A 23,250-nucleotide genomic window follows, 5' to 3' on the forward strand; every position below is an offset into this window, starting at 1 on the left:
TATAATACTGCTCCCTTGTACAAGAATATAACTACTATAATACTGCCCCCTATATACAAGAATATAACTACTATAATACTGCCACCTATATACAAGAATATAACTACTATAATACTGCCCTCTATATACAAGAATAGAACTACTATAATACTGCCCCTATATACAAGAATATAACTACTATAATACTGCCCCCTATATACAAGAATATAACTACTATAATACTGCCCCCATGTACAAGAATATAATTATTAATACTGCCCCCTATACACAAGAATATAACTACTATAATACTGCCCCCTATATACAAGAATATAACTACTATAATACTGCCCCCTATGTACAAGTATATAACTACTATAATACTGCCCCCTATGTACAAGAATATAACTACTATAATACTGCCCCCTATATACAAGAATATAACTACTATAATACTGCCCCCTATGTACAGGAATATAACTACTATAATACTGCCCCTATGTACAAGAATATAACTACTATAATACTGTCCCCTATGTACAAGAATACAACTACTATAATACTGCCCCTATATACAAGAATATAACTACTATAATACCGCCCCTATATACAAGAATAATAACTACTATAATACTGCCCCCTATAAACAAGAATATAACTACTATAATACTGCCCTCTATATACAAGAATATAACTGCTATAACACTGCTCCTATGTACAAGAATATAATTACTATAATACTGCCCCTATGTACAAGAATATAACTACTATAATACTGCCCCCTATGTACAAGAATATACTACTATAATACTTCCCCTATATACAAGAATATAACTACTATAATACTGCTCCCTATATACAAGAATATAACTACTATAATACTGCCCCTATATACAAGAATATAACTACTATAATACTGCCCCTTATATAAAAGAATATAACTACTATAATACTGCCCCTATATACAAGAATATAACTACTATAATACTGCTCCCTATATACAAGAATATAACTACTATAATACTGCCCTATATACAAGAATATAACTACTATAATACTGCTCCTTGTACAAGAATATAACTACTATAATACTGCTCCTATATACAAGAATATAACTACTATAATACGCCCCTATATACAAGAATATAACTACTATAATACTGCCCCCTATATACAAGAAATATAACTACTATAATACTGCCCCTATATACAAGAATATAACTACTATAATACTGCTCCTATATTACAAGAATATAACTACTATAATACTGCCCCTATTTACAAGAATATAACTACTATAATACTGCCCCTATATACAAGAATATAATTATTAATACTGCCCCCTATACACAAGAATATAACTACTATAATACTGCCCCCTATATACAAGAATATAACTACTATAATACTGCTCCCTTGTAAAAGAATATAACTACTATAATACTGCTCCTATATACAAGAATATAACTACTATAATACTGCCCCCTATATACAAGAATATAACTACTATAATACTGCCCCCATGTACAAGAATATAATTATTAATACTGCCCCCTATACACAAGAATATAACTACTATAATACTGCCCCCTATATACAAGAATATAACTACTATAATACTGCCACCTATATACAAGAATATAAATACTATAATACTGCCCTCTATATACAAGAATATAACTACTATAATAACTGCCCCTATATACAAGAATATAACTACTATAATACTGCCCCCTATATACAAGAATATAACTACTATAATACTGCCCCCTATATACAAGAATATAACTACTATAATACTGCCCCCTATATACAAGAATATAACTACTATAATACTGCCCCCATGTACAAGAATATAACTACTATAATACTGCTCCTATATACAAGAATATAACTACTATAATACTGCCCCCTATATACAAGAATATAACTACTATAATACTGCCCCCTATATACAAGAATATAACTACTATAATACTGCCCCCTATATACAAGAATATAACTACTATATACTGCTCCTATATACAAGAATATAACTACTATAATACTGCCCCTATTTACAAGAATATAACTACTATAATACTGCCCCTATATACAAGAATATAATTATTAATACTGCCCCCTATACACAAGAATATAACTACTATAATACTGCCCCCTATATACAAGAATATAACTACTATAATACTGCCCCCAATATACAAGAATATAACTACTATAATACTGCCCCCTATATACAAGAATATAACTACTATAATACTGCTCCTATATACAAGAATATAACTACTATAATACTGCCACCTATATACAAGAATATAACTACTATAATACTGCCCCCTATATACAAGAATATAACTACTATAAGACTGCTCCCTTGTACAAGAATATAACTACTATAATACTGCTCCTATATACAAGAATATAACTACTATAATACTGCCCCCTATATACAAGAATATAACTACTATAATACTGCCCCCTATATACAAGAATATAACTACTATAATACTGCCCCTATATACAAGAATATAACTACTATAATACTGCTCCTATATACAAGAATATAACTACTATAATACTGCCCCTATTTACAAGAATATAACTACTATAATACTGCCCCTATATACAAGAATATAATTATTAATACTGCCCCCTATACACAAGAATATAACTACTATAATACTGCCCCCTATATACAAGAATATAACTACTATAATACTGCTCCCTTGTACAAGAATATAACTACTATAATACTGCTCCTATATACAAGATATATAACTACTATAATACTGCCCCCTATATACAAGAATATAACTACTATAATACTGCCCCCATGTACAAGAATATAATTATTAATACTGCCCCCTATACACAAGAATATAACTACTATAATACTGCTCCCTATGTACAAGAATATAACTACTATAATACTGGATCCTATATACAAGAATATAACTACTATAATACTACCCCCTATGTACAAGAATATAACTACTATAATACTGCCCCCTATATACAAGAATATAACTACTATAATACTGCCCCCATATACAAGAATATAACTACTATAATATTGCCCCCTATATACAAGAATATAACTACTATAATACTGCCCCTATGTACAAGAATATAACTACTATAATACTGCCCCTATGTACAAGAATATAACTACTATATTCTGCCCCTATGTACAAGAATATAACTACTATAATACTGCACCCTATGTACAAGAACATAACTACTATAATACTGCCTCCTATGTACAAGAATATAACTACTATAATACTGCCCCTATATATAAGAATATAACTACTATAATACTGCCCCTATACAAAAGAATATAACTACTATAATACTGCCCCTATATACAAGAATATAACTACTATAATACTGCCCCTATACACAAGAATATAACTACTATAATACTGCCCCTATATACAAGAATATAACTACTATAATACTGCCCCCCTATGTACAAGAATATACAGTAACTACTATAATACTGCAGACTATATACAAGAATATAACTACTATAATACTGCAGACTATATACAAGAATATAACTACTATAATACTGCCCCTATATACAAGAATATAACTACTATAATACTGCCCCATATACAAGAATATAACTACTATAATACTGCCCCCTATGTACAAGAACATAACTACTATAATACTGATCCTATATACAAGAATATAACTACTATAATACTGCCCCTATATACAAGAATATAACTACTATAATACTGCCCCCTATGTACAAGAATATACTTACTATAATACTGATCCTATATATAAGAATATAACTACTATAATACTGCCCCTATATACAAGAATATAACTACTATAATACTGCCCCTATGTACAAGAATATAACTACTATAATATTGCCCCTATATACAAGAATGTAACTACTATAATACTGCTCCCTATATACAAGAATATAACTACTATAATACTGCCCCCTATGTACAAGAATATAACTACTATAATACTGCCCCCTATGTACAAGAATATAACTACTATAATACTGCCCCCTTTGTACAAGAATATAACTACTATAATACTGCTCCTATATACAAGAATATAACTACTATAATACTGCCCCCTATATACAAGAATATAACTACTATAATACTGCCCCTATATACAAGAATATAACTACTATAATACTGCTCCTATATACAAGAATATAAACTACTATAATACTGCCCCTATGTACAAGAATATAACTACTATAATATTGCCCCTATATACAGAATGTAACTACTATAATACTGCTCCTATATACAAGAATATACTTACTATAATACTGTTCCTATATACAAGAATATAACTACTATAATACTGCCCCTATATACAAGAATATAACTACTATAATACTGCCCCTATGTACAAGAATATAACTACTATAATATTGCCCTATATACAAGAATGTAACTACTATAATACTGCTCCCTATATACAAGAATATAACTACTATAATACTGCCCCCTATGTACAAGAATATAACTACTATAATACTGCCCCCTATGTACAAGAATATAACTACTATAATACTGCCCCCTTTGTACAAGAATATAACTACTATAATACTGCTCCTATATACAAGAATATAACTACTATAATAGTGCCCCCTATATACAAGAATATAACTACTATAATACTGCCCTATATACAAGAATATAACTACTATAATACTGCCCCCTATGTACAAAAATATAACTACTATAATACTGCCCCCTATGTGAAAGATATAACTACTATAATACTGCTCCTATATACAAGAATATAACTACTATAATACTGCCTCTATATACAAGAATATAACTACTATAATACTGCTCCTATATACAAGAATAACTACTATATACTGCCCGCTATGTACAAGAATATAACTACTATAATACTGCCTCCTATGTACAAGAATATAACTACTATAATACTGCCCCCTATGTACAAGAATATAACTACTATAATACTGCCCCCTATATACAAGAATATAACTACTATAATACTGCCTCTATATTCAAGAATATAACTACTATAATACTGCCCTCTATGTACAAGAATATAACTACTATAATACTGCTCCTATATACAAGAATATAACTACTATAATACTGCCCCTATGTACAAGAATATACTACTATAATACTGCCCACTATATACAAGAATATAACTACTATAATACTGCCCCCTATGTACAAGAATATAACTACTATAATACTGCCCCCTATATACAAGAATATAACTACAATAATACTGCCCCCTATGTACAAGAATATAACTACTATAATACTGCCCCCTATATACAAGAATATAACTACTTTAATACTGCCCCTATGTACAATATAACTAATATAATACTGCCCCCTATGTACAAGAATATATACTACTATAATACTGCCCCCTATATACAAGAATATAACTACTATAATACTGCCCCTATATACAAGAATATGACTACTATAATACTGCTCCTATATACAAGATACTGCCCTCTATATACAAGAATATAACTACTATAATACTGCATCTATATACAAGAATATAACTACTATAATAGTGCCCCTATATACAAGAATATAAACACTATAATACTGCCTCTTATGTACAAGGATATAACTACTACAATACTGCCCCTATGTACAAGAATATAACTACTATAATACTGTCCCCTATGTACAAGAATATAACTACTATAATACTGCCCCTATATACAAGAATATAACTACTATAATACCGCCCCTATATACAAGAATATAACTACTATAATACTGCCCCCTATATACAAGAATATAACTACTATAATACTGCCCTCTATATACAAGAATATAACTGCTATAACACTGCTCCTATGTACAAGAATATAATTACTATAATACTGCCCCCTATGTACAAGAATATAACTACTATAATACTGCCCCTATGTACAAGAATATAACTACTATAATACTGCCCCCTATGTACAAGATATAACTACTATAATACTTCCCCTATATACAAGAATATAACTACTATAATACTGCTCCTATGTACAAGAATATAATTACTATAATACTGCTCCCTTGTACAAGAATATAACTACTATAATACTGCCCCCTATATACAAGAATATAACTACTATAATACTGCCACCTATATACAAGAATATAACTACTATAATACTGCCCTCTATATACAAGAATAGAACTACTATAATACTGCCCCTATATACAAGAATATAACTACTATAATACTGCCCCCTATATACAGAATATAACTACTATAATACTGCCCCCATGTACAAGAATATAATTATTAATACTGCCCCCTATACACAAGAATATAACTACTATAATACTGCCCCCTATATACAAGAATATAACTACTATAATACTGCCCCCTATGTACAAGTATATACTACTATAATACTGCCCCCTATGTACAAGAATATAACTACTATAATACTGCCCCCTATATACAAGAATATAACTACTATAATACTGCCCCCTATGTACAGGATATAACTACTATAATACTGCCCCTATGTACAAGAATATAACTACTATAATACTGTCCCCTATGTACAAGAATACAACTACTATAATACTGCCCCTATATACAAGAATATAACTACTATAATACCGCCCCTATATACAAGAATATAACTACTATAATACTGCCCCCTATAAACAAGAATATAACTACTATAATACTGCCCTCTATATACAAGAATATAACTGCTATAACACTGCTCCTATGTACAAGAATATAATTACTATAATACTGCCCCTATGTACAAGAATATAACTACTATAATACTGCCCCCTATGTACAAGAATATAACTACTATAATACTTCCCCTATATACAAGAATATAACTACTATAATACTGCTCCCTATATACAAGAATATAACTACTATAATACTGCCCCTATATACAAGAATATAACTACTATAATACTGCCCCTTATATAAAAGAATATAACTACTATAATACTGCCCCTATATACAAGAATATAACTACTATAATACTGCTCCCTATATACAAGAATATAACTACTATAATACTGCCCCTATATACAAGAATATAACTACTATAATACTGCTCCCTTGTACAAGAATATAACTACTATAATACTGCTCCTATATACAAGAATATAACTACTATAATACTGCCCCCTATATACAAGAATATAACTACTATAATACTGCCCCCTATATACAAGAATATAACTACTATAATACTGCCCCTATATACAAGAATATAACTACTATAATACTGCTCCTATATACAAGAATATAACTACTATAATACTGCCCCTATTTACAAGAATATAACTACTATAATACTGCCCCTATATACAAGAATATAATTATTAATACTGCCCCCTATACACAAGAATATAACTACTATAATACTGCCCCCTATATACAAGAATATAACTACTATAATACTGCTCCCTTGTAAAAGAATATAACTACTATAATACTGCTCCTATATACAAGAATATAACTACTATAATACTGCCCCCTATATACAAGAATATAACTACTATAATACTGCCCCCATGTACAAGAATATAATTATTAATACTGCCCCCTATACACAAGAATATAACTACTATAATACTGCCCCCTATATACAAGAATATAACTACTATAATACTGCCACCTATATACAAGAATATAACTACTATAATACTGCCCTCTATATACAAGAATATAACTACTATAATACTGCCCCTATATACAAGAATATAACTACTATAATACTGCCCCCTATATACAAGAATATAACTACTATAATACTGCCCCCTATATACAAGAATATAACTACTATAATACTGCCCCCTATATACAAGAATATAACTACTATAATACTGCCCCCATGTACAAGAATATAACTACTATAATACTGCTCCTATATACAAGAATATAACTACTATAATACTGCCCCCTATATACAAGAATATAACTACTATAATACTGCCCCCTATATACAAGAATATAACTACTATAATACTGCCCCTATATACAAGAATATAACTACTATAATACTGCTCCTATATACAAGAATATAACTACTATAATACTGCCCCTATTTACAAGAATATAACTACTATAATACTGCCCCTATATACAAGAATATAATTATTAATACTGCCCCCTATACACAAGAATATAACTACTATAATACTGCCCCCTATATACAAGAATATAACTACTATAATACTGCCCCCTATATACAAGAATATAACTACTATAATACTGCCCCCTATATACAAGAATATAACTACTATAATACTGCTCCTATATACAAGAATATAACTACTATAATACTGCCACCTATATACAAGAATATAACTACTATAATACTGCCCCCTATATACAAGAATATAACTACTATAATACTGCTCCCTTGTACAAGAATATAACTACTATAATACTGCTCCTATATACAAGAATATAACTACTATAATACTGCCCCCTATATACAAGAATATAACTACTATAATACTGCCCCCTATATACAAGAATATAACTACTATAATACTGCCCCTATATACAAGAATATAACTACTATAATACTGCTCCTATATACAAGAATATAACTACTATAATACTGCCCCTATTTACAAGAATATAACTACTATAATACTGCCCCTATATACAAGAATATAATTATTAATACTGCCCCCTATACACAAGAATATAACTACTATAATACTGCCCCCTATATACAAGAATATAACTACTATAATACTGCTCCCTTGTACAAGAATATAACTACTATAATACTGCTCCTATATACAAGAATATAACTACTATAATACTGCCCCCTATATACAAGAATATAACTACTATAATACTGCCCCCATGTACAAGAATATAATTATTAATACTGCCCCCTATACACAAGAATATAACTACTATAATACTGCCCCCTATATACAAGAATATAACTACTATAATACTGCCACCTATATACAAGAATATAACTACTATAATACTGCCCTCTATATACAAGAATATAACTACTATAATACTGCCCCTATATACAAGAATATAACTACTATAATACTGCCCCCTATATACAAGAATATAACTACTATAATACTGCCCCCTATATACAAGAATATAACTACTATAATACTGCCCCCTATATACAAGAATATAACTACTATAATACTGCCCCCATGTACAAGAATATAATTATTAATACTGCCCCCTATACACAAGAATATAACTACTATAATACTGCCCCCTATATACAAGAATATAACTACTATAATACTGCCCCCTATATACAAGAATATAACTACTATAATACTGCCCCCTATATACAAGAATATAACTACTATAATACTGCTCCTATATACAAGAATATAACTACTATAATACTGCCACCTATATACAAGAATATAACTACTATAATACTGCCCCCTATATACAAGAATATAACTACTATAATACTGCCCCCTATATACAAGAATATAACTACTATAATACTGCCCCCTTTGTACAAGAATATAACTACTATAATACTGCTCCTATATACAAGAATATAACTACTATAATACCGCCCCTATATACAAGAATATAACTACTATAATACTGCCCCTATATACAAGAATATAACTACTATACTACTGCCCCCTATATACAAGAATATAACTACTATAATACTGTCCCCTCTGTACAAGAATACAACTACTATAATACTGCCCCTATATACAAGAATATAACTACTATAATACCGCCCCTATATACAAGAATATAACTACTATAATACTGCCCCCTATATACAAGAATATAACTACTATAATACTGCCCTCTATATACAAGAATATAACTGCTATAACACTGCTCCTATGTACAAGAATATAATTACTATAATACTGCCCCTATGTACAAGAATATAACTACTATAATACTGCCCCCTATGTACAAGAATATAACTACTATAATACTTCCCCTATATACAAGAATATAACTACTATAATACTGCTCCTATGTACAAGAATATAATTACTATAATACTGCTCCCTTGTACAAGAATATAACTACTATTAGGGCATGACCACACGTGGCGGATTTCCTCCGCAACTGTCCGCATCAATGCCGCACAGAATCTGCGTTGCAGATTCTGCTGCGGATCTGCACAAAATGTGCAGTACATTGATGCGGACTAGCTGCTGCGGACTGCGGGAAAAGTGCTTCCCTTCTCCCTATCAGTGCAGGATAGAGAGAAGGGACAGCACTTTCCCTAGTGAAAGTAAACGATTTTCATACTTACCGGCCGTTGTCTTGGTGACGCGTCCCTCTTTCGGCATCCAGCCCGACCTCCCTGGATGACGCGCCAGTCCATGTGACCGCTGCAGCCTGTGCTTGGCCTGTGATTGGCTGCAGCCGTCACTTAGACTGAAACGTCATCCTGGGAGGCCGGACTGAAGACAGACGCAGGGAGTTCTCGGTAAGTATGAACTTATATGTTTTTTTACAGATACATGTATATTGAGATCGGTAGTCACTGTCCCGGGTGCAGAAACAGTTACTGCCGATCGCTTAACTCTTTCAGCACCCTGGACAGTGACTATTTACAGACGTCTCCTAGCAACGCTCCCGTCATTACGGGAGCCCCATTGACTTCTTCAGTCTGGCTGTAGACCTAGAAATACATAGGTCCAGCCAGAATGAAGAAATGTCATGGTAGTAAAACCAATACGCTCCGCAGCACACATAAGATCTGCGGACTTCATTGCGGAATTTTGACTCTCCATTGAAGTCAATGGAGAAATTCCGCCATGAGTCCGCCACTGCTCCGCAACAGACAGAGCATGCTGCGGACACCAAATTCCGCTCCGCAGCCTATGCTCCGCAGCGGAATTTTACGCCTCGTCTAAACGAACACTGCTAAATTAAAGTGTAAGTCAATGGACAAACGGCACCGCTGCGGATTAACGCTGCGGAGTGTCCGCAGCGGAATTTTAGTGAAATTCCGCCACGTGTGAACCCAGCCTAATACTGCTCCTATATACAAGAATATAACTACTATAATACTGCCCCCTATATACAAGAATATAACTACTATAATACTGCCCCCATGTACAAGAATATAATTATTAATACTGCCCCCTATACACAAGAATATAACTACTATAATACTGCCCCCTATATACAAGAATATAACTACTATAATACTGCCACCTATATACAAGAATATAACTACTATAATACTGCCCTCTATATACAAGAATATAACTACTATAATACTGCCCCTATATACAAGAATATAACTACTATAATACTGCCCCCTATATACAAGAATATAACTAGTATAATACTGCCCCCTATATACAAGAATATAACTACTATAATACTGCCCCCTATATACAAGAATATAACTACTATAATACTGCCCCCTATATACAAGAATATAACTACTATAATACTGCTCCTATATACAAGAATATAACTACTATAATACTGCCACCTATATACAAGAATATAACTACTATAATACTGCTCCTATACACAAGAATATAACTACTATAATACTGCCCCCTATATAAAAGAATATAACTACTATAATACTGCCCCCTATATACAAGAATATAACTACTATAATGCTGCCCCCTATATAAAAGAATATAACTACTATAATACTGCCCCCTATATACAAGAATATAACTACTATAATACTGCCCCCTATATACAAGAATATAACTACTATAATACTGCCCCCTATGTATAAGAATATATCTACTATAATACTGCCTCCTATATACAAGAATATAACTACTATAATACTGCCCCTATATACAAGAATATAACTACTATAATACTGCCCCCTATGAACTAGAATATGGATTTGATTACATAAAATACATTTCTGGCTGGAATTAACCTTCAATTAACTGAAGAGAGGACATTTCTTGAGTGCATCTTTTGTAGTTTTAGCCTTCTGTTCTTTGCTATAATCGTTGACTTTGGTTCTCAGTAATGTTTTAATTTTCTTACAGGATGGAGAGGAGTTGGTGCAGAGCGTACTGTGCCGTATGTTTTCTGTAGGGCGACGGAGAATACTTCATATTAACCATTGCGGTCCTCAAGATGCTGGGACATACACATGCCACGTGGGTGACCTCAGTTCCTCGGCCACGTTGCGTGTTCTTGGTAAGACTTCACAATTATAACTTCCAGATATCATCACAGGCAGCTGGGATATAAACTGTGAACAGCGGTGATTCTACCGTAAATTGAGATAATAAAGAAAATACTGCATCCACAATGTGAGGTTTAATTTAATTTCCTTTATGGTAATAGGTGCAGGTTACTATGGGATATACCTTTTCACATCTAGTAAAAAGGTCTTGAATTTTCCATGATTTTATTACTCTTTAGAGCAAGAACCACAAGTGCTAAAAGACCTGCAGGACGTTGAGATAGTGGAGAACGACAATGCGGCATTCATCTGCGAATTATCCTGCGCCCAGGCTAAAGGAGAATGGTTCAAAAATGGAGAGAAAATTAAAGTAACGTCCACCACAAAGATCCGTCAGGAAGGTATTTATTCCTATGAGAAAAAATTTTTACTCAATGGTTAATTACTTACCTTATTGATCTATATAGTCTATTTTACGTCCCCTGTTATGACTTAAAGGGACCTTTAATTTAATGTCTATCATCTTTCCACTTACTGTGGAGTTGAATGTAAGCTATTATTCCCTGTTATCAGCCATTTCAGGGAGCGGAGAGTCATACTATAGTGTTCTTTAATGGGATGAGTGATAGAAAAAGTCTCTGATTCCATAATCACTATGATACATTCCCAAGAGAATTAAAGGGATTGTCACCTTTCTGCTGGAAGCACTTATTGTATTGTCTTTGATGCATTGTATTATTTTGTTGATTTTTTCGTGTTATTTCTGACAGATGATTTTTTTCTAATCTTACTACAATTCAGAAACTTTTTTTTTTCTTGCAGTACTACTTTTCACCACTACTAATGACAATTGCTTTTCCATAAACAACAATACTATAGCGCCCCCATCTTTAATTTGTCGAGATCTAGCTTGGTTAAAACTCAATAAAGAATTTTCTCATAAATGTCACATACCTTGTTTTAACCTACAAATTTGACGTAAAATAAAACCCAACGGCATCAAACTAAACACATGTTCAGGCCCAGAAAATTCCTGATCACCTTTGTGTGTGTATTATATTTCTCTGCAGGAAGGCGACACTTTCTTCTTATTTGTGGGGCTCAATGTGAAGAATCTGGAGAAATTCTCTTCCGAGCCAGAAGAGTAGAGTCAAGAGCCAAACTCAAAGTCAAAGGTGAGAGGCCAAACCTTCTCCTTCTCTTCGGTATGTAATTTAGAAGATGAATTCTTCCAAAATAAAAAATTCAGTGATCATTGTACCTCAAAGCAGAATAATATAACATGACCAGTTCAGTAATCACTACTAAGTAACATGATACGGAGATTTACAAAAATTCAAGGGATGTTCACTTGCTGGATAATACACATTGTATGAATTGCCATACCCATGAGGAGTGGGGGAAGGGAAGTGAACACTGATGTGAGAACATTTTTTATACAAAACAATGACTCACTATTCAAACTTATTCAGTAGAATATTTTTTATATGTTTCCTACTATTGACAAGAAAATAATTACCTTAATACTGCCCCCTATGTACAAGAATACAACTACTATAATACTTCCCCTATATACAAGAATATAACTACTATAATACTGCCCCTATATACAAGAATATAACTACTATAATACTGCCCCCTATGTACAAGAATATAACTACTATAATACTTCCCCCTATATACAAGAATATAACTACTATAATACTGCCCCTATATACAAGAATATAACTACTATAATACTGCCCCCTATATACAAGAATATAACTACTATAATACTTCCCCTATATACAAGAATATAACTACTATAATACTGCCCCTATATACAAGATTATAACTACTATAATACTGCTCCCTATATACAAGAATATAACTACTATAATACTGCCCCTATATACAAGAATATAACTACTATAATACTGCCCCCTATGTACAAGAATATAACTACTATAATACTGCCCCCTATGTACAAGGATATAACTACTATAATACTGCTCCTATATACAAGAATATAACTACTATAATACTGCCCCCTATATACAAGAATATAACTACTATAATACTGACCCTATATACAAGAATATAACTACTATAATACTGCCCCCTATATACAAGAATATAACTAATATAATACTGCCCCTATGTACAAGAATATAACTACTATAATACTGCCCCTATATACAAGAATATAACTACTATAATACTGCCCCCTATATACAAGAATATAACTACTATAATACTGCCCCTATATACAAGAATATAACTACTATAATACTGCTCCTATATACAAGAATATAACTACTATAATACTGCCCCCTATGTACAAGAATATAACTATTATAATACTGCCCCTATATACAAGAATATAACTACTATAATACTGCTCCCTATATACAAGAATATAACTAATATAATACTGCCCCTATATACAAGAATATAACTACTATATACTGCCTCCTATATACAAGAATATAACTACTATAATTGTAAAGGATCTGCCAGGCACAGCTTCGGGGTTAACTTCCAGAGGTAATCAGTCTTCACCTGAGTCTATCTCTCTGAGACTGACTCCAGCTTCCACCACTCAGGCTGGCAGGCTTAGGAGTGGGAGAGCCTATCGCAGCCTGGCCAGACTCAGCTAGCTCCCGCCATCTGTCTATTTATACCTGCCTTTCCTGTTCCTCCTCGCTTGTGATTCTTTCCGTGTGGTTTCCTGGCCCAGCTACAGCTCCTACTATTTGATCCTGCTCCATACGGACCCTGGCTTTCTGACTACTCTTCTGCTCTGCGTTTGGTACCTCGTGCTCTCCTGGTTTGACCTGGCTCGTTCACCACTCTGTTGCTCACGGTGTTGCCGTGGGCAACTGCCCCTTTCCCTTTGCTTTATATTCCCTTGTATGTTTGTCTCGTGCACTTACTGAGCGTAGGGACCGCCGCCCAGTTGTACCCCGTCGCCTAGGGCGGGTCGTTGCAAGTAGGCAGGGACAGAGTGGCGGGTAGATTAGGGCTCACTTGTCCGTTTCCCTACCCCTATCATTACAATAATACTGCCCCTATATACAAGAATATAACTATTATAATACTGCCCCTATATACAAGAATATAACTACTATAATACTGCCCCCTATGTACAAGAATACAACTACTATAATACTTCCCCTATATACAAGAATAACACTACTATAATACTGCCCCTATATACAAGAATATAACTACTATAATACTGCCCCCTATGTACAAGAATATAACTACTATAATACTTCCCCCTATATACAAGAATATAACTACTATAATACTGCCCCTATATACAAGAATATAACTACTATAATACTGCCCCCTATATACAAGAATATAACTACTATAATACTTCCCCTATATACAAGAATATAACTACTATAATACTGCCCCTATATACAAGATTATAACTACTATAATACTGCTCCCTATATACAAGAATATAACTACTATAATACTGCCCCTATATACAAGAATATAACTACTATAATACTGCCCCCTATGTACAAGAATATAACTACTATAATACTGCCCCCTATGTACAAGGATATAACTACTATAATACTGCTCCTATATACAAGAATATAACTACTATAATACTGCCCCCTATATACAAGAATATAACTACTATAATACTGACCCTATATACAAGAATATAACTACTATAATACTGCCCCCTATATACAAGAATATAACTACTATAATACTGCCCCTATGTACAAGAATATAACTACTATAATACTGCCCCTATATACAAGAATATAACTACTATAATACTGCCCCCTATATACAAGAATATAACTACTATAATACTGCCCCTATATACAAGAATATAACTACTATAATACTGCTCCTATATACAAGAATATAACTACTATAATACTGCCCCCTATGTACAAGAATATAACTATTATAATACTGCCCCTATATACAAGAATATAACTACTATAATACTGCTCCCTATATACAAGAATATAACTAATATAATACTGCCCCTATATACAAGAATATAACTACTATATACTGCCTCCTATATACAAGAATATAACTACTATAATTGTAAAGGATCTGCCAGGCACAGCTTCGGGGTTAACTTCCAGAGGTAATCAGTCTTCACCTGAGTCTATCTCTCTGAGACTGACTCCAGCTTCCACCACTCAGGCTGGCAGGCTTAGGAGTGGGAGAGCCTATCGCAGCCTGGCCAGACTCAGCTAGCTCCCGCCATCTGTCTATTTATACCAGCCTTTCCTGTTCCTCCTCGCTTGTGATTCTTTCCGTGTGGTTTCCTGGCCCAGCTACAGCTCCTACTATTTGATCCTGCTCCATACGGACCCTGGCTTTCTGACTACTCTTCTGCTCTGCGTTTGGTACCTCGTGCTCTCCTGGTTTGACCTGGCTCGTTCACCACTCTGTTGCTCACGGTGTTGCCGTGGGCAACTGCCCCTTTCCCTTTGCTTTATATTCCCTTGTATGTTTGTCTCGTGCACTTACTGAGCGTAGGGACCGCCGCCCAGTTGTACCCCGTCGCCTAGGGCGGGTCGTTGCAAGTAGGCAGGGACAGAGTGGCGGGTAGATTAGGGCTCACTTGTCCGTTTCCCTACCCCTATCATTACAATAATACTGCCCCTATATACAAGAATATAACTATTATAATACTGCCCCTATATACAAGAATATAACTACTATAATACTGCCCCCTATGTACAAGAATATAACTACTATAATACTTCCCCCTATATACAAGAATATAACTACTATAATACTGCCCCCTATATACAAGAATATAACTACTATAATACTGCCCCTATATACAAGATTATAACTACTATAACACTGCCCCCTATATACAAGAATATAACTACTATAATACTGCCCCTATATACAAGAATATAACTACTATAATACTGCCCCCTATGTACAAGAATATAACTACTATAATACTGCCCCCTATGTACAAGGATATAACTACTATAATACTGCTCCTATATACAAGAATATAACTACTATAATACTGCCCCCTATATACAAGAATATAACTACTATAATTATCTTTTTTATTTGAAAACTTGCAACAAATTATTACAATACCTTTGCAATACACTCATAACAGATAAAGAAAATAAACGTATGTCTCTCAATAACATCACAATCATTAAACAAACCATAATATATGAATATTGCGCCAGTATAGATTGTTTCAACTATTTTTCATGATATTATTCTAGACCGTATTACAGGAGAGTTCTTCTTTATTGGTGACCGGGCAGCATCGCGCACACCACAGATGGGACACGGTCACCACATTTTTGGCATATAGTGAACCTCTATGATATAAACGGAGTTCGGGCTAGAAGTCTCTATACAGCAACTGAGATTTTCACTGTCCCAATAGATGTGGTGACTGCAGGGACAGGGACACAGCAGGGACATTACTCTGTAGATAAGTCTCTTGTATAAAGATGACATTGGTTTTGTCGTCAGACAGACGCTGGAATATCGCCCGCCGCCTGCTCCTATTCTTCACACTGTTCACATTGATGGAGGTGATTTTCAGCATCATCCTGGTTACATGTCTTTCCTACTTTTTTTTCTTCTTCCACTGCTATGTCCTGTAACACCCCATCTTTTGGTGGACATTGGGGGGTCAGCATCTTCATCCTGAGGTTCGTCATCTGGGATGTGTGAGGAGACTTGCTCCATCTCTGCTTCTTCTTCCTGGTCATCTTCTCCCAGCGCACAGTAACGTCCCCCAGTTATCGCCAGCACTGGAGACTCCGGTGATTTCTTTGCAGCAGTGATTTTTTTCCTAGAAGAATCATCTATTTTACTTCTCCTTTTAACCGTCTTAAATCCCTCCTCATCGATACTGGTCGCTGCGGCTGGATCAGCTGGTTTTTTACTAGTCGCTGCGGCTGGATCAGCTGGTTTCTTACTGGTCGCTGCGGCTGGCCCCGCTGGTTTTTTACTGGTCGCTGCGGCTGGATCAGCTGGTTCCTTACTGGTGTTGGGCAGATGTTTAGATGTTTTGGTGACAGAGTGACTGGATATTTTACTTTTAGCATGACCTCTATTTTCAGTGGCTGGTGACACTTGTGCAGCATCCACAGATGGGACATTCGTCTCTGGAGCACGATCTCTGGTACTTTGGCTCACATCCTCGCTGGGACTTCCAGGTTCTGGGGTCATATCTACACATATGGGGACATCCTCCTGCTCTTCCTCCATGGCTTCTTTAAAGGTCTCCTCCTTATTATGTTCTGCATGCGGACACTCCCGGAATGTATGTCCAGGTCCTAAGCACAGGTTACAGATGACAGGTCCTGTACAATCATCCTTCACATGCCCAAACTGACCACATAGTGAGCACTTAATACGGGAACAGTTGAATGCCAGGTGTCTGCCCCCACATCTATGGCACAGTCGCGGTTGACCAGGGTAGTAACATACGCCTCTCTCCGAGCCCAGGTAGAAGGAGTGCGGCAGATGTCTGGTCACTCCATTCTCCTGAACCAGCTGGATCTTGACAGAATATCCTCCATTCCAGATCTCCTCCTCATCATAGATCTTTGTTGGCAGTCTCTTCACCTCACAATATCTGCTCAACCAGTGCTGCAAATCTGCCAGGGCCACCACCTCAGACTGGAACAGGACGGTGGCGGTGACTACCTGGGGTTTAGTCAGCTGGATGACATGTAGATGCTCCCACATCGCGTGCTCCTTTGTATCGTTATAAATACTCCAGAATAAGTCTAGACTATATTGCAGCTTGAAACTGATGTCATAATTCCTGCTGGAGGGAACGTGGATCAGAGCGAACACCTCAGAAGCTTTAAACTTCATAAACTCTTTCAACAAAACTTTCCCAATGTAGAGTCTGGAGGGGAGGTTTTCCTCTGGTCCTGAGTACCTGATTCTGACCGCGTTCCTCCTCTGAGGTGTGGGGTTAGTCGGTCTTGTGACGCTGGAGAACAGTCTCCTGTACTGAGGTCTGTCAGCAGGTGGGTCAGGACTGGACCTCTCCTCAGCTGATTGTACTGCAGATCCTCCTGTGTCTGCTCCTGATCGCTGTGTAACCTGCACTCCATTCACTGACACTGCGGACGGCTGAACCTCCAGAACAGGGTCTGCAATGTCCGCCTCAGCCTGTGCCACTGGTTCATCCGATATCAGACTGTCAATCACCGCGCTGAGCGAGGTCTCACTTATAATATCAGGACATGAAGCACTTTCTTGCTCACTCCCAGGAGTGCCACTCGCATTCACTTCATCAGTACTGCACATAGAGTCTACTGCAGTTAACCCCTCGTCAGCTGGCACACATTTCTCTGCAGCTTTAGCAGCATTTGTGTTGGCTGATTGCACAGACCCCACACATGATGAGAGATGTGATCCTCCAGCCACCGCACACTCATATCTTCCAGGGTTTCCCTGCTCCACAATATTATACACAGTCTTATAGTCAGTGTCTTTTTTTGCAATGATATTTTTTCTCTTCACAGTTTGGGCTCTAGTCTCCCTTTTGTTCTCAATTGCCCAGTTCTTTATTTTGGGTACTGTGCATGATTCTTTCTGCAATTTCTCCTTCAATATAACCAGCTCACGTGTGCAAACATCCAGACACTCACATTTCATCAGCTTTGCCTTTGGATCAGTCTCTTGGTTAATTTCAGTTCTCAATTTGCGAACTTGCATTTCCATTTTAAAGATATTTTTCTTTGTCATTTTTGTGCACAATTCACCAACATCATGAGATTCAGTTGACTCACCAGCCACCATTTCCAGATCATCACCTCCACCATCTCCATGCTGCAGGTCAAACTCCAGACTCTGGGCTTTCCCAGGATCATCAGCCCAGGACCCCTCCCCTCCACCTGGGTCAGAAGCCATGCATAGTCCTAACAGGGAGCTCACAAGCACACGTCTATCCTCTCCTATGGACAAGAATAGAACTACTATAATACTGCCCCCTATGTACAAGAATACAACTACTATAATACTTCCCCTATATACAAGAATAACACTACTATAATACTGCCCCTATATACAAGAATATAACTACTATAATACTGCCCCCTATGTACAAGAATATAACTACTATAATACTTCCCCCTATATACAAGAATATAACTACTATAATACTGCCCCTATATACAAGAATATAACTACTATAATACTGCCCCCTATATACAAGAATATAACTACTATAATACTGCCCCCTATGTACAAGAATACAACTACTATAATACTTCCCCTATATACAAGAATAACACTACTATAATACTGCCCCTATATACAAGAATATAACTACTATAATACTGCCCCCTATGTACAAGAATATAACTACTATAATACTTCCCCCTATATACAAGAATATAACTACTATAATACTGCCCCTATATACAAGAATATAACTACTATAATACTGCCCCCTATATACAAGAATATAACTACTATAATACTTCCCCTATATACAAGAATATAACTACTATAATACTGCCCCTATATACAAGATTATAACTACTATAATACTGCTCCCTATATACAAGAATATAACTACTATAATACTGCCCCTATATACAAGAATATAACTACTATAATACTGCCCCCTATGTACAAGAATATAACTACTATAATACTGCCCCCTATGTACAAGGATATAACTACTATAATACTGCTCCTATATACAAGAATATAACTACTATAATACTGCCCCCTATATACAAGAATATAACTACTATAATACTGACCCTATATACAAGAATATAACTACTATAATACTGCCCCCTATATACAAGAATATAACTACTATAATACTGCCCCTATGTACAAGAATATAACTACTATAATACTGCCCCTATATACAAGAATATAACTACTATAATACTGCCCCCTATATACAAGAATATAACTACTATAATACTGCCCCTATATACAAGAATATAACTACTATAATACTGCTCCTATATACAAGAATATAACTACTATAATACTGCCCCCTATGTACAAGAATATAACTATTATAATACTGCCCCTATATACAAGAATATAACTACTATAATACTGCTCCCTATATACAAGAATATAACTAATATAATACTGCCCCTATATACAAGAATATAACTACTATATACTGCCTCCTATATACAAGAATATAACTACTATAATTGTAAAGGATCTGCCAGGCACAGCTTCGGGGTTAACTTCCAGAGGTAATCAGTCTTCACCTGAGTCTATCTCTCTGAGACTGACTCCAGCTTCCACCACTCAGGCTGGCAGGCTTAGGAGTGGGAGAGCCTATCGCAGCCTGGCCAGACTCAGCTAGCTCCCGCCATCTGTCTATTTATACCAGCCTTTCCTGTTCCTCCTCGCTTGTGATTCTTTCCGTGTGGTTTCCTGGCCCAGCTACAGCTCCTACTATTTGATCCTGCTCCATACGGACCCTGGCTTTCTGACTACTCTTCTGCTCTGCGTTTGGTACCTCGTGCTCTCCTGGTTTGACCTGGCTCGTTCACCACTCTGTTGCTCACGGTGTTGCCGTGGGCAACTGCCCCTTTCCCTTTGCTTTATATTCCCTTGTATGTTTGTCTCGTGCACTTACTGAGCGTAGGGACCGCCGCCCAGTTGTACCCCGTCGCCTAGGGCGGGTCGTTGCAAGTAGGCAGGGACAGAGTGGCGGGTAGATTAGGGCTCACTTGTCCGTTTCCCTACCCCTATCATTACAATAATACTGCCCCTATATACAAGAATATAACTATTATAATACTGCCCCTATATACAAGAATATAACTACTATAATACTGCCCCCTATGTACAAGAATATAACTACTATAATACTTCCCCCTATATACAAGAATATAACTACTATAATACTGCCCCCTATATACAAGAATATAACTACTATAATACTGCCCCTATATACAAGATTATAACTACTATAACACTGCCCCCTATATACAAGAATATAACTACTATAATACTGCCCCTATATACAAGAATATAACTACTATAATACTGCCCCCTATGTACAAGAATATAACTACTATAATACTGCCCCCTATGTACAAGGATATAACTACTATAATACTGCTCCTATATACAAGAATATAACTACTATAATACTGCCCCCTATATACAAGAATATAACTACTATAATACTGACCCTATATACAAGAATATAACTACTATAATACTGCCCCCTATATACAAGAATATAACTACTATAATACTGCCCCTATGTACAAGAATATAACTACTATAATACTGCCCCCTATATACAAGAATATAACTACTATAATACTGCCCCTATATACAAGAATATAACTACTATAATACTGCTCCTATATACAAGAATATAACTACTATAATACTGCCCCCTATGTACAAGAATATAACTATTATAATACTGCCCCCTATATACAAGAATATAACTACTATAATACTGCTCCCTATATACAAGAATATAACTATTATAATACTGCCCCTATATGCAAGAATATAACTACTATAATACTGCCCCCTTTATACAAGAATATAGCTACTATAATACTGTCCGCTATGTATAAGAATATAACCACTATAATACTGCCCCCTATGTACAAGAATATAATTACTATAATACTGCCCCCTATGTACAAGAATATAACTACTATAATACTGCCCCCTATGTACTGCAGCGTTTCTGGGTCTGCCCGCCCCCGCCGTATCCTATCTTAATACATTGTAGCCATATGAACGCCGGGTGCTACCGCATCCACCTTCCGACAGCACCCGGCGTGGGAATCCCCGGCCAGTGTTTTGCCGACGCTCTGGCCGTGGAGCAGGAGCTGCCACCCACGCCCCACCTGCAGATAGCTCCACCCACACACCGCCTGTAGATAGTGCCGCCCCCCTGTATATAGCTCTATCTTCATCAACCCCCATATATCGCGCCACTGTAGCTCCCTCTAGCAGCAGAATCCCAGATCAGAGCATCGGCAACACTCTGGCCGGGGATTCCACTACTAGAGGTAGCCCCTGACGTCCCTATCTATATATGGACAGTGACGTCAGGGACTCCTTCTGGACCGGAATCCCCAGCCAGAGAATTGGCAACGCTCTGGCCG

The 23,250-nt window shown here is 35.5% G+C and overlaps 1 protein-coding gene across 1 annotated transcript in view; it reads left to right on the forward strand.

Annotated features, from left to right (window-relative positions):
- The window catches only part of OBSL1 (obscurin like cytoskeletal adaptor 1), an 83,530-nt gene that overhangs the window by 54,760 nt on the left and 5,520 nt on the right, over nucleotides 1–23,250 (forward strand). The window contains 3 exon segments of the mRNA XM_075829182.1: nucleotides 11,994–12,147; nucleotides 12,376–12,537; nucleotides 13,207–13,311. Of these exon segments, the coding sequence (XP_075685297.1) occupies nucleotides 11,994–12,147; nucleotides 12,376–12,537; nucleotides 13,207–13,311 (421 nt within the window).

Source organism: Rhinoderma darwinii, chromosome 6 (assembly GCF_050947455.1).
Source record: "Rhinoderma darwinii isolate aRhiDar2 chromosome 6, aRhiDar2.hap1, whole genome shotgun sequence".
Taxonomy (NCBI): domain Eukaryota; kingdom Metazoa; phylum Chordata; class Amphibia; order Anura; family Rhinodermatidae; genus Rhinoderma; species Rhinoderma darwinii.